At 54.6% G+C, this 12165-nt stretch overlaps 2 protein-coding genes and 1 non-coding gene across 3 annotated transcripts in view; all 3 read left to right on the top strand.

Moving 5' to 3' along the window:
- The window catches only part of MARK3 (microtubule affinity regulating kinase 3), a 143961-nt gene that overhangs the window by 66367 nt on the left and 65429 nt on the right, over nt 1-12165 (top strand). The window lies entirely within an intron of this gene.
- On the top strand, nt 1839-6748 carry EIF5 (eukaryotic translation initiation factor 5). The gene is made up of 12 exons (XM_058655492.1): nt 1839-1873; nt 1953-2172; nt 2388-2667; nt 2747-2828; nt 3103-3275; nt 3482-3593; nt 4107-4249; nt 4472-4633; nt 4863-5024; nt 5133-5297; nt 5503-5637; nt 6413-6748. Exons 3-12 carry the CDS (start codon nt 2596-2598, stop codon nt 6500-6502), a joined length of 1296 nt encoding a protein of 431 aa, XP_058511475.1. The 5' UTR covers nt 1839-1873; nt 1953-2172; nt 2388-2595; the 3' UTR covers nt 6503-6748.
- LOC118759856 (small nucleolar RNA SNORA28) lies at nt 3808-3931 on the top strand. The gene has a single exon (XR_004996433.1). It is a non-coding gene; the product is annotated as a small nucleolar RNA SNORA28 (small nucleolar RNA).

Below are 12165 nucleotides of genomic sequence, written 5' to 3'. Positions count from 1 at the left end.
GATGCGGTGTGTGTGTGTGTGTGACCTGGGGGATGGGGTTTGTGTGTGTGTGTGACCTGGGGGATGGGGTGTGTGTGTGTGTGTGACCTGGGGGATGGGGTGTGTGTGTGTGTGACCTGGGGGATGGGGTGTGTGTGTGTGTGTGTGACCTGGGGGATGGGGTGTGTGTGTTTGTGTGTGTGTGTGTCCTGGGGAATGGGGTGTGTGTGTGTGACCTGGGGGATGGGGTGTGTGTGTGTGTGACCTGGGGGATGGGGTGTGTGTGTGTGTGACCTGGGGGATGGGGTGTGTGTGTTTGTGTGTGTGTGTGTCCTGGGGAATGGGGTGTGTGTGTGTGACCTGGGGGATGGGGTGTGTGTGTGTGTGTGTGTGACCTGGGGGATGGGGTGTGTGTGTTTGTGTGTGTGTGACCTGGGGGATGGTGTGTGTGTGTGTGTGTGTGACCTGGGGGATGGTGTGTGTGTGTGTGTGTGTGTGTGTGTGTGACCTGGGGGATGGTGTGTGTGTGTGTGTGTCCTGGGGAATGGGGTGTGTGTGTGTGTGTGTGTGACCTGGGGGATGGGGTGTGTGTGTTTGTGTTTGTGTGTGTGTGTGTGTGACCTGGGGGATGGGGTGTGTGTGTGTGTGTCCTGGGGAATGGGGTGTATGTGTGTGTGTGTGTGACCTGGGGGATGGGGTGTGTGTGTTTGTGTGTGTGTGTGTGTGACCTGGGGGATGGGGTGTGTGTGTGTGTGTGTGTGACCTGGGGGATGGGGTGTGTGTGTGTGTGTGACCTGGGGGATGGGGTTTGTGTGTGTGTGTGACCTGGGGGATGGGGTGTGTGTGTGTGTGTGACCTGGGGGATGGGGTGTGTGTGTGTGTGACCTGGGGGATGGGGTGTGTGTGTGTGTGTGTGACCTGGGGGATGGGGTGTGTGTGTTTGTGTGTGTGTGTGTGTGTGTGACCTGGGGGATGGGGTGTGTGTGTTTGTGTGTGTGTGTGTCCTGGGGAATGGGGTGTGTGTGTGTGACCTGGGGGATGGGGTGTGTGTGTGTGTGACCTGGGGGATGGGGTGTGTGTGTGTGTGTGTGACCTGGGGGATGGTGTGTGTGTGTGTGTGACCTGGGGGATGGGGTGTGTGTGTGTGTGTGTGACCTGGGGGATGGGGTGTGTGTGTGTGTGTCCTGGGGAATGGGGTGTGTGTGTGTGTGTGTGTGTGACCTGGGGGATGGGGTGTGTGTGTTTGTGTGTGTGTGTGTGTGTGACCTGGGGGATGGGGTGTGTGTGTGTGTGTCCTGGGGAATGGGGTGTGTGTGTGTGTGTGTGTGACCTGGGGGATGGGGTGTGTGTGTTTGTGTGTGTGTGACCTGGGGGATGGGGTGTGTGTGTGTGTGTGTAACCTGGGGGATGGGGTGTGTGTGTGACCTGGGGCACACAGAACACACGCCTCCATCGCGCCCAGCAGCCCTCCGTTCACGGCCCTCCAACTCGGGCACAAACGTCCAAAGGACCCTTGCGGTCAGCGCAAGGCCAGCCCGGGCGACGCGCGGACACCGGCCGGCGGGGGAGGGGCGCCAACCGCCATCTTCCCGGCTCCGGCGGGGGAGGCGCGCCGTCTCGCGAGACCGGACGCCTGCGCCGCGGGGGCCGCCGGGAAGGGCAGGGGGAGGGGAGCGGACGGCAGGCCGGAAGCCGGGCCGCGGCAGCACCAGCGGCCTCGGGCGGAGGGGCGGGGCACGTCGCGATGGACGCGGCGCGCGGGCCAATGCGGAGCGAGCTGGGGCGGGCCGGCAGCCAATGGGCGGCGGGGCCCGGCGCGGGGGGCGGGCGCCGGGGCCGAGGGAGCTGGAGCGCGGCGGCGGCGTTGTTCAGTCCGCGCGAGAAGCTTCGAGAGGTGAGTGCGCGCGCGGGGCGGCGGCCGCGCCCCTCCCCCGGCCCGCGCGGCCCCGCGGCTGACCGTGTCTCCGCGCCAGGTCGCCGCTCGGCGCTGCCCGCCCGCGGACGTCGCTGGGACAGCCCCTCCCGCTGCTCGGCGGCGGCACCGGCCCGGCCGCTCCCCGCGCTGCGCTGCCCGGACCCGCGCCCCGCACCCCGGACCCGCACCCCGCACCCCGACTCGGCTTGGAGCGCGCCTCGCTTCCTCCCAGGCCCGGGCGAGCAGCGCTGGGTTTATGTCTTTATTTGACGAAAACGGTGAGTGGCGGGCGGGAGATGGCGGCCGCACAAGATGGCGGCGCGGCGGGCGCGTGACGGCGGCGTGTGGCGCAGTTTGGGGGCCCGGCACCCCGCGGCCGGGGGGGCGGCGCTGCCGCAGCGTGAGTCACGGCGCGGCCGCGTGCGGGCGGGCGGCGGCGGGGCGTGCGGGGCGTGCGGGGACTCGGGCGTCGTGTCGCCTTCCTGTCTTGCAGAGCTGTTGCGCAGCCGCCGGGACCTGTGTTGGGGCAGCCTAGCGCACGAGCGAGAAGCCCGCAGCCTCAGTGGCCAAGACTTTTTCATGTCAGAGACCGAGAACTCTTGCAGTCGTTTATGTCATCCCTTCTTCTCCAGACAGAAGATACCAAAAAGTTGCAATCAAAGATCTCTTCATCTTATTGATAAAGCCACTAATAAGGCGCAATGTCTGTCAACGTCAACCGCAGCGTGTCAGACCAGTTCTATCGGTACAAGATGCCCCGTCTGATCGCCAAGGTAACGCGGAGCTCGGGCGAGCGGCCCCCTGCGGCTCTCCCCCGGTGACCTGCCAAAACCCGCCTCGTGTTTCCTTTAGGTTGAGGGCAAAGGAAATGGAATCAAGACAGTTATAGTCAACATGGTTGACGTTGCAAAGGCGCTGAATCGGCCTCCAACGTGTAAGTAAAGCTGCTTGGAGAAGTGGGGACCGTGTCCCGAGAGTGGCCTTGGGAGTCCGGGCCCTGGGGCAGGTTGTTGCAGGCCGTACAGCGTCCTTCGGGGGCGAGGGTGCAGCCGCGGCTTGGACAGCAGTGTGAGTGTGTGTGTGTGTGGAGGACCGACCTACAGACGGATCTGCCTCTCCCTGACTCGACCCCACGTGGGTTAGAGGGAAGCAGGTGTGTGTGTGGCCGAGTGACTGACCTCAGACTGGACCTGCCTCTCCCCGCTTAGATCCCACCAAGTACTTCGGCTGTGAGCTGGGAGCGCAGACCCAGTTTGACGTCAAGAATGACCGCTACATTGTCAACGGCTCTCACGAGGCCAACAAGCTGCAGGACATGCTCGATGGATTCATTAAAAAGTTTGTTCTCTGCCCCGAGTGTGAGAATCCCGAAACAGATCTGGTGAGTGCATGCCGCGCCCGGGCTTCGTGTCCTGAGGTTGGCAATAAGGACTCGGCTGCCTTGTCAACAGCTGTGTGCTGGTACGGAGGAGGAGGGCCTTGAGATGCTTCGCATTTGGGAGATGTACTATTTCCGGTGTTTTCACACTGGCTTGCACAGGTTGTTTACAGTGTAGTTGACATAGTTTTTTCCCCCCTCCTGGGCAGCATGTCAATCCGAAGAAGCAAACAATAGGTAATTCCTGTAAAGCCTGTGGCTACCGAGGCATGCTTGACACCCATCATAAGCTCTGCACGTTCATTCTCAAAAACCCACCTGGTAAGTCTTCACGGAGCAGAATGGGAAGTTTTGTGTCACACAAAGCATGAGAGCGAGAAGGGCGCGGTACTCGGTCCCGACTGCCGCTCTGTGCCGTGGAAGCCGAGGCGCAGGCGGTTGGACTGCTCTTCACTGTGGACCCTGGGAGGAGGGAGTCCTGCCAGGGCTGTGGACAGCTTGGCTGAACATGTCCCCGAGGTTGTAGCAGCATTGCAAGCAACACTCTGTGGCAGAGCGTCGATCATCTGACACAATTTGCGCTTGCTATAGCAAGGAAGTCTAACCTATTCCGGTGTGCACTCTGCTGTGAGGCCGACCGTTATTCAGACTTAAACAGTATTGAGCTGGGTGAGGTGGTAGCCATGTTCAAGATCAGTGTGATCTTCAGGGTTTCTATATTGGTACGGTACTTGATGTTTTGAGTTAGAGTAATGTTGTGTTTGGTTTTCTGAGATGATCCATAGTAAACGAACAGTGACATTAAAATAGTATATCCATTCTGTTTTCCTGTAGAGAATAGTGACAGTGGTACAGGAAAGAAAGAAAAAGAAAAGAAGACTAGGAAGGGCAAAGACAAGGAAAATGGTTCTGTATCGAGCAGTGAAACGCCTCCGCCACCGCCGCCAAACGAAATCAGTCCTCCTCCACATGCTGTGGTAAGCGCAGCGCGGGGCTGAGGCGTGCGGCGCAGAGTGGCTGCAGCTCCTCACCTGGGGTCCTCACCTGGGGTCCTCACCTAGTGCCACAGTGCTGTAGCTCCGGGGGCTCCTGATTAGTTGAAACAAGATAGGCCTAATTGAAGAGTAGACTTGAACTTGATTGCATAAACTTGGCAGTCTGGGCGGATTCTCAAGGCCTTGACTTGAATGTCTTGTCAGCAGGAAGAGGAGGAGGATGACGACTGGGGGGAGGACACCACCGAGGAGGCGCAGAGGCGCAGGATGGACGAGATCAGTGACCACGCCAAAGTCCTGACGCTCAGCGACGACTTGGAGAGAACTGTGGAGGAGCGTGTCAACCTCCTGTTTGATTTTGTTAAGGTAAAACGCTGGATCTGGAAAGAGTGGCTGCTCACGCGTGGGCCTTTGAGATCATTGTTGAGTTAGCTAATTAACGGGCAAGTAAATCTTCGTTATCTTGGGAATGTTCTGATGGCTCTTTGAGTGGGGGAGTCTCCTTTCAAGAAACAGTATTTGGGTGTAATTACAGCCATACAGGGGCTGCCTGATGTCTTCAACCTATTCCGTTTTCTTGGAATTTCTACTGCAGAAAAAGAAGGAAGAGGGTATTATTGACTCATCTGACAAGGAGATTGTTGCTGAGGCGGAGAGGCTGGACGTGAAGGCTATGGGTCCGCTTGTCCTGACTGAAGTTCTTTTTAATGAGAAGATTAGAGAACAAATTAAGAAATACAGGCGCCATTTCTTACGAGTAAGCAAATTGATTTATAGTGAAACTACAAACGGTTCCTCTTGGGTCTAGCTCCCGTCACTTAACGTGTCAGAAACATGTCAGTGCCAAGATGTCGTCTGTCCACAGTTTTGTCACAACAACAAGAAGGCTCAGCGGTACCTCCTGCACGGTTTGGAGTGTGTGGTGGCCATGCACCAAGCGCAGCTGGTCCCCAAGATCCCGCACATCCTGAAGGAGATGTACGACGCCGACCTTCTAGAAGAGGAGGTCGTCATCAGCTGGGCGGAGAAGGTGGGGGCTGGGGGCGGTGTGGGACGCTGGGCGGGACGATGCTGCTGGTGTGCACATGCGCTAGCATTAACTGAGTTTGTATTCTTGAAGCTTTGAGACTGGGATGTGATATAGTCAAAGACCTTACGTGAGCAGGTTGTTCAATCCAGAGTGAATTACTCTTCATATCCTCAGACTAAAAAAAATTATACTGATCGGTTCTTAGGCTTCTAAGAAATACGTCTCAAAGGAGCTTGCCAAAGAGATTCGTGTCAAAGCAGAACCGTTCATCAAGTGGCTGAAGGAGGCAGAGGAAGAATCTTCCGGTGGTGAAGACGATGAGGAGGATGAGAACATTGAAGTAAGTGCTCCGGCAACAGAGCCTTGGTGATGGTGTGTGAGGGTTGGAGGGACTGAGCAGTGTAGTAGTCGGGGGGAAGTGGGGAAAGAATTGGTTCATTTTGATTGGAAAGTCCGATTTACACACAAAAGGAGAAATTTTTTTTTTTAGATTTATTTATTTTTATTGGGAAGTTGGATATACAGAGAGGAAGATCTTCCATCCATTGATTCACTCCCCGAATGGCCGCAGTGGCCAGTGCTGAGCCAATCCAAAGCCAGCAGCCAGGAGTCTCTCCTGGGTCTCCCACATGGGTGCAGGAACCCAAGGCGCTGGGCCGGGATTAGAACAGGCGCCCATAGGGGATCCCTGCACGTTCAAGGACTTTAGCCACTAGGCTAATCTATTGGTTCACACCCCCAAAAAGCTGCAAACGCTGGAGTTGAGCTGATTCAAACCCAGGAATTTGTTCCCTCTCCCCTGTGGGTGCTGAGGCCATCCTCTGCTTTCCAAGGCCACAAGTAGGGAGCTGGGTGCGAAGTGGAACAGCCAGGACATAGTGCCCATAGGACATGTTGGCGCTTGCAGGTAAAGGATTAGTTAATTGAGCTGTGTTGCAGGCTCCAGGAAATAATCGTTAAGAGATTTTAAATGACAGTCAACAAAAATGAACATGACAGCCGGTGGGCAGTTTGGCGAAGGCCTGGCCCGGGGCAGGGTGGCTGCACCTGCGGTGCGCGCTGCGGCTGCTCGGGTCGAGACTGGAGCAGTTCCAGGCGGTCATCTCTTCCCTCAGGTGGTGTATTCTAAGACTGCCAGCGTTCCGAAAGTCGAAACTGTGAAGTCTGACAGCAAGGATGACGACATCGACATCGATGCCATTTAAAGGAGCGGACGCAGCCCAGTTAACAGTGTGATGCTGCCAGAAGTGCAACATGTATGTGCAAAAGCTAAAGCAGCCCGACATCATGCCACACTTGATCTGGGAGTGGTCCGGACACCCAGGGAGCCCACACACCAGTGAGCAGGTGTAGTTTGCTTACTAACAGCATGTTCTTTTTAAAAACTAGTGGACACATTTGGATCACATTTATACAGTTAAAAATAAAGATTTGATTTTGGTCATTCTTAAGATTTTTGGCTCTGAATGACTTGGCTGAAGTCCTCGGCTCCTTTCTGTAACGCACCATCCAGCCTCGCCCGTGATTGGACTTGTGGAGCCTGCTGGGTTAGGACGAGGCTTCAGGCTGTCAGGGTCTGTACTTGCAATGACCTTGTTCAGCCGTTGAGAAACACAATACTTTATGAAAGTTTTACCTCCAGCCCCACGGCGGATGTTGGTCACGTAGGTACATTGCTCATTGCTCCACAGTGCAGCATCCGACTGAGGGGCAGAAATGACCCGAGTGTCCTGTCCAAGTTCATCCAAGAGCAGGTTTTGAAACTTGAAATTTTGTTTTCCCACTTTGTGTGTACTTTCCCCAGATTTGTAGTCTTTGAAGTCCTGTGCGTTTGCACTGCACGCTGGAGGAGCCAGGGAAATTACTACATTAACAAATGCACATTTATGTATGTACTTGGAGTGGTTGCTTCATCTAAGAGAAAACTCAGATTTTGGGGTATGATTAAATAGTCGATTTTATTTGGGGAAAACAGGTCAAGGTGCACTTAATCTCTAGCAGGAACTGATCGTAGTTTTTAGCTTTTACCATTATGGTTTAAATTATAACTTCAGAATGCTTAGACATACTGTTTTGTTGAGTGTGGTTTTGCCCCGGACCCTATGGTTTGTTCAATGCCTTTCCCACTTGAACCACATAGCTTATGCTTTCTAGATTTTGGTTGCTATCTTGCCAAAATAAGTGTTACTGTGTTGCAAACTTGATTTTTTTCTGTCTTATTTTAAAAATAAGGTTAAAAGCATATTTCTAAGTCAGAGCCTCTATTTTGGTGTAAGACTTGGGATATTTTTTACTTCACATTGAATCTAGGCAGACGCCCAGGAAGTCTGTGCAGATGGCCGGGCCTCAGGCAGCCTCCGGGTGTCAGGGTCGGACCCAAGCGCGGGGATTCCTGCCCGGGAGCCCATATAACCTCATTTGATCCGAGTTCTGACTCTATTTAAGTAATCATCTTCAAGATGCAAATTTGCTGTTTGGTTCTTTCTGCAAAATGTGGGAACTCGCCTGGTGACCTTGTGGGAGGATTGGCTGCACAGCATTCCCTTTCTTTGTGACCCATCTCACAGATTATGAGACTTTAAATAACAAATGTATGTAAAATTTTTCACATTGAAATTATACAAACATTTGATAAAATAAAACCTTGTTAGCTTGATATTTCAAGGAATTTAAACTTAGCAGTCTTACTTGAGAGTTTGTTTACAGCTGCCTTCTGGTAGATGGCGCAGGACGCACGTGCTGGTGCAGTGTGCTGTGTCATGCCGGGGGTCTGCACGCGCCATGTGACCGAGGTTTCAAACCCGCCCTGTGCCCGGTTTGCTTTCACTGACCGAAATGCTACAAGAGGTCCTGGTGACCCGAGTTAAACTCACTTACACAGTGTCAAGCTAATGAGGTTCTCTTTACAGAGCTTTTTTACTTTAACTTGAAGGAAATACGTTTAGGGCATCTCAACACTAAAGAGGATTTTGGCTTGGGCTATGTTCAGTCTTGTGCCAAACTTCCAGTGGAATTAAAATTCACATAATCAAAGTGTTCTTTGCAGAGGTTATCCTGATAGAGGGAATCCTTCTCTTGGCTCTGTTGGACTGTCTTAAAATTTCCTGTCTCGAACAGCTACATTACTTGATTAAAACTATTAAAATGGTGTTTTGTCTTTGCTTTAATATTAAAACTACAATTTTCCTTTCACAGTGAAAGCGTTGACATTGCCCATTTTGTAGCTGGTGTGTCATGGTTGGTGTCGCTTATGCGGTTGGCTGGCTGCTCATGGTGCCTGCTAACAGGCCCTCGCAGGGCTGTGCAGGCCTCGGCTTACCCTCACTGCAACAGAGGGCTCGCCCTCACCTGTGTGCCCTGCTGCAGGCTGGGGGTTGGTGCGTGTATCCGGCCGCAAGGGGCCTGGACTTGTAGCTCAGGGAGGTCTTGGGCCTCCAGGAGGAGCTCTAGGATCTAACAGAGGGTCTGTGGTGGGGTCTGCAGAGCCTGTCATTTGGTTTTCTGGACAGCGATTTCTGTTTGAATGGAAAACATTGACTTGGACCTGGAACTCAAACCTGAATTGTGCCCCAGAGAGCACAATGGGACTGATAGTGCCTGGGACATTAACGGGAGACGGGGTCACCACTGGAGCAGGAAGGGGACAGCAAGCAGCATGTCCCTGAGGGATGGCCACAGGCAGCAAGTGCAGAGAAGGCCGTGCCGGGCCAGGCTCCTGCACTGCTGCAACTGACGTCAGCCAAGTTCTGGAAGAAAACCAGGCCTTCTCAGGCCTTCAGAGGAAGTGGCCCTGGCACTTGTAGCATCGGTGGCACTGGCGGGCAGCAGCATGCTTGAGGCCAAGCCTCAATATATCTCCCACTGCCTAAGTGCGTACTTTGCTGTGTGGCTTTGGGGTTTCTACTGCCACAAGAAAGCATGTCATGCTGGAGAGCAGCCGGGCTAGTGGACTATGCCCGCTGCCCGTCCGTATGCCCCAGTGCATGCCTTTGCCTTGGCTCCGAACCAGCGGCCATGACAGGCCTGCACATAATGCCCCGAAAGTGAGTGCCAACGCCAGAACAACCTGGGATGCCGAGGGCGGCATTACTGAAGGAGCAGGGCTTGTGCAGATGGTGCGATCCTGGCCAGCTGCTCTGACCTGGGGGAGTGTGCAATACGCGACAGCCCAGGAAATTCAGGTCCCAAGGAGGACACACAGCACTGGTTGCTAAGCACTTTATGTTTTTTTTTTTTTTTGAAGATTTGTTTTTATTACGAAGTCAGGTATGCAGAGGGTTAGAGAGAGCAAGATCTTTTGTCCGATGGTTCACTCCCCAAGCAGCTGCAATGGCCGGAGCTGAGCTGATCCAAAGCCAGCAGCCAGAACTTCCCAGGTCCCCCATGCGGGCTTTGGGCCGTCCTCGACTGCTTTCCCAGGCCACAAGCAGGGAGCTGGATGGGAAGTGGAGCTGCTGGGACATGAACCAGTGCCCATGTGGGATCCTGGCGCATTTCCAAGTCAAGAATTTTGCTGCTAGGTCACTGCTGGATCCTCTAACTCATTCAAATAAAGTATCTCATTAAAACAAAAGGTTTGTTGTGGGCCCGGCAGCGTGGCCTAGCGGCTAAACTCCTCGCCTTGAACGCCCCGGGATCCCATATGGGCACCGGTTCTAGTCCCGGCTGCTCCACTTCCCATCCAGTTCCCTGCTTGTGGCTTGGGAAGGCAGTCGAGGACGGCCCAAAGCTTTGGGACCCTGCTGCTGCGCGGGAGACCTGGAAGAGGTTCCAGGTTCCCGGCTTCGGATCGGCGCAGCACCGGCCTGTTGCGGCTTACTTGGGGAGTGAATAATCGGATGGAGGATCTTCCCGTCTGTCTCGCCTCCTCTCTTTATATCCAGCTTTCCAATAATAAAATCTTTAAAAAAAAACAAAAGGGCTCACCTCCTGCGGTTGCAGCTGTTTGGGGAACGGACCAGCAGATGACTGATCTGTCTCTTGTCTCAATAAATCTACCTTTCCAATAAAAATAAATCTTAGAAAAACATCAGCGCAGCGTGGTCGCCTAGCGGCTAAAGTCCTCACCGTGCATGTGCTGGGATGCCATATGGGCGCCAGTTTGTGGTGTCCCAGCAGCCCCACTTCCCATCCAGCTCCCTGCTTGTGGCCTGGGAGAGTAGTTGAAGACAGCCCAAATCCTTGGGATCTTGCACTCACATGGGGAAACCGGAAGAGGCTCCTGGCTCCTGGATTCAGATTGACTCAGCTCTGGCAATTGGGGGTCACTTTGGGGAGTGAATCAGTGGACAGAAGATGTTCCTCTTTCCTTCCTTCTCTCTCTAAATTTGACTTTCTAATATAAATAAATCTTTTAAATTTATTTTATTACAAAGACATACAGAGAGGAGACAGGAAGATCTTCCATCCGATGATTCACTCCCCAAGTGAGCCGCAACGGCTGGTGCTGCGCCGATCCGAAGCCGGGAACCTGGAACCTCCTCCAGGTCTCCCACGCGGGTGCAGGATCCCAGGCTTTGGGCCGTCCTCGGCTGCTGTCCCAGGCCACAAGCAGGGAGCTGGATGGGAAGTGGAGCAGCCGGGACTAGAACCGGTGCCCATATGGGATCCCGGGGCGTTCAAGGCGAGGACCCTAGCCGCTAGGCCACGCCGCCGGGCCCTAAATAAATAAATCTTAAAAAGCAGGGCCCAGCGTGGTCGCCTAGTGGCTAACGTTCTCATTAACACACCAGGACCCCATGTGAAATCCAGTTCTAATCCCGGCAGCTCCACTTCCCATCCAGCTCCCTGCCTGTGGCCTGGGAAAGCAGTCGAGGACGGTCCAAGGCCTTGGGACACTGCACCCGTGTGGGAGACCTGGAAGAAGCTCCTGGCTCCTGCTTCGGATCGGCTCAGCTCTGGCTTTGGTTCCCTCCTCAAGTGCCACAAAGGCTGGGGTTTTGTCAGGGCAAAGGCAGGAGCCTGAAGTTTTTTCCAGGTTTCCCATATGGGTGGCAGGCATCTGTCTTCTGAAGCCCATTAGCAGGGAGCTGGATTGGAAATGGAGTAGCAGGCAGAGGCCTAAAGCACTGACCGCAGTGCCAGCTCCCAAACAAGTAATAGTAGTAGTAGTTGTTTAATAACATGCTCACAAAAATAGACTCTTCCAAGGAAGTTTCCATTTTTAGAGGGGTTCCAGGAAGATGGGGTGTTTGTTGGCTTGTTGGCCTCAGGTCTGGGCTGGAGAGATTGCTCTACAGAACTGTCCTCGGCTCCAGCAGCTGGGAAGCGGTTCCTGTGTCTGGCCACCTGCCTACCGGCACACGGCCGCATCGGCGTTCTCTGGCCTCTCCGTGAAAGGACGCTTTGAGGCCAGCAGCCCCCGGAGGGGAAGGGAGGGGTGGGGTGGGGCTCAGGGTTGAGTCAGAGGCCCCGGACAGCTCATGTCTGAGGAGGCACCTGCGGGGAGCAGGCCCCGGAGCTTGTCCAGACAGTTCTGCTGCCCGCCCTGCCCAGGTGAGGTCAGGGATCCACGGGGACCCCAGACTGGACCGCCGAGACTCCATCCCGCCTTCGACCTGAAGTCACCCTGGCAGCCACTGATGTGGACGAGGGAAGGCAGGGTCTTCCCTAGGCGGCAGCCAGGGGCGAAGGGGGGCAGAGCCTCTGGTGGGGACCATTCCCTGCCAGCCTCCAGGAGGGACAGCAGCTGGCCGGTTCATCCACTGGTGCGCTCACTTCAAGAACAAGTTAGCATCAAGTGAAAAAAGCGCAGGATCTGGGAACACACGACACGTTTTCATCACAGGTTCTTGGTTGTCTCGTCACTTTGAGCTGGTGGCCTTGGTCAGGTTCCTTAGCTGACCAAACCTGAGGGCAGGGGCCCTTG

This window comes from Ochotona princeps, chromosome 26, assembly GCF_030435755.1.
Source record: "Ochotona princeps isolate mOchPri1 chromosome 26, mOchPri1.hap1, whole genome shotgun sequence".
NCBI classification, from domain to species: domain Eukaryota; kingdom Metazoa; phylum Chordata; class Mammalia; order Lagomorpha; family Ochotonidae; genus Ochotona; species Ochotona princeps.
This window is presented reverse-complemented; position numbering and strand designations above follow the sequence as displayed.

Coding starts and splice junctions, on each gene's coding strand:
- EIF5 (XM_058655492.1), top strand. CDS start 2,596: ATGTCTGTCAACGTCAACCGCAGCGTGTCAGACCAGTTCTATCGGTAC. Junction 3,276..3,481: donor AGAATCCCGAAACAGATCTG/GTGAGTGCATGC, acceptor CCTCCTGGGCAG/CATGTCAATCCGAAGAAGCA. Junction 5,638..6,412: donor AGGAGGATGAGAACATTGAA/GTAAGTGCTCCG, acceptor CTCTTCCCTCAG/GTGGTGTATTCTAAGACTGC.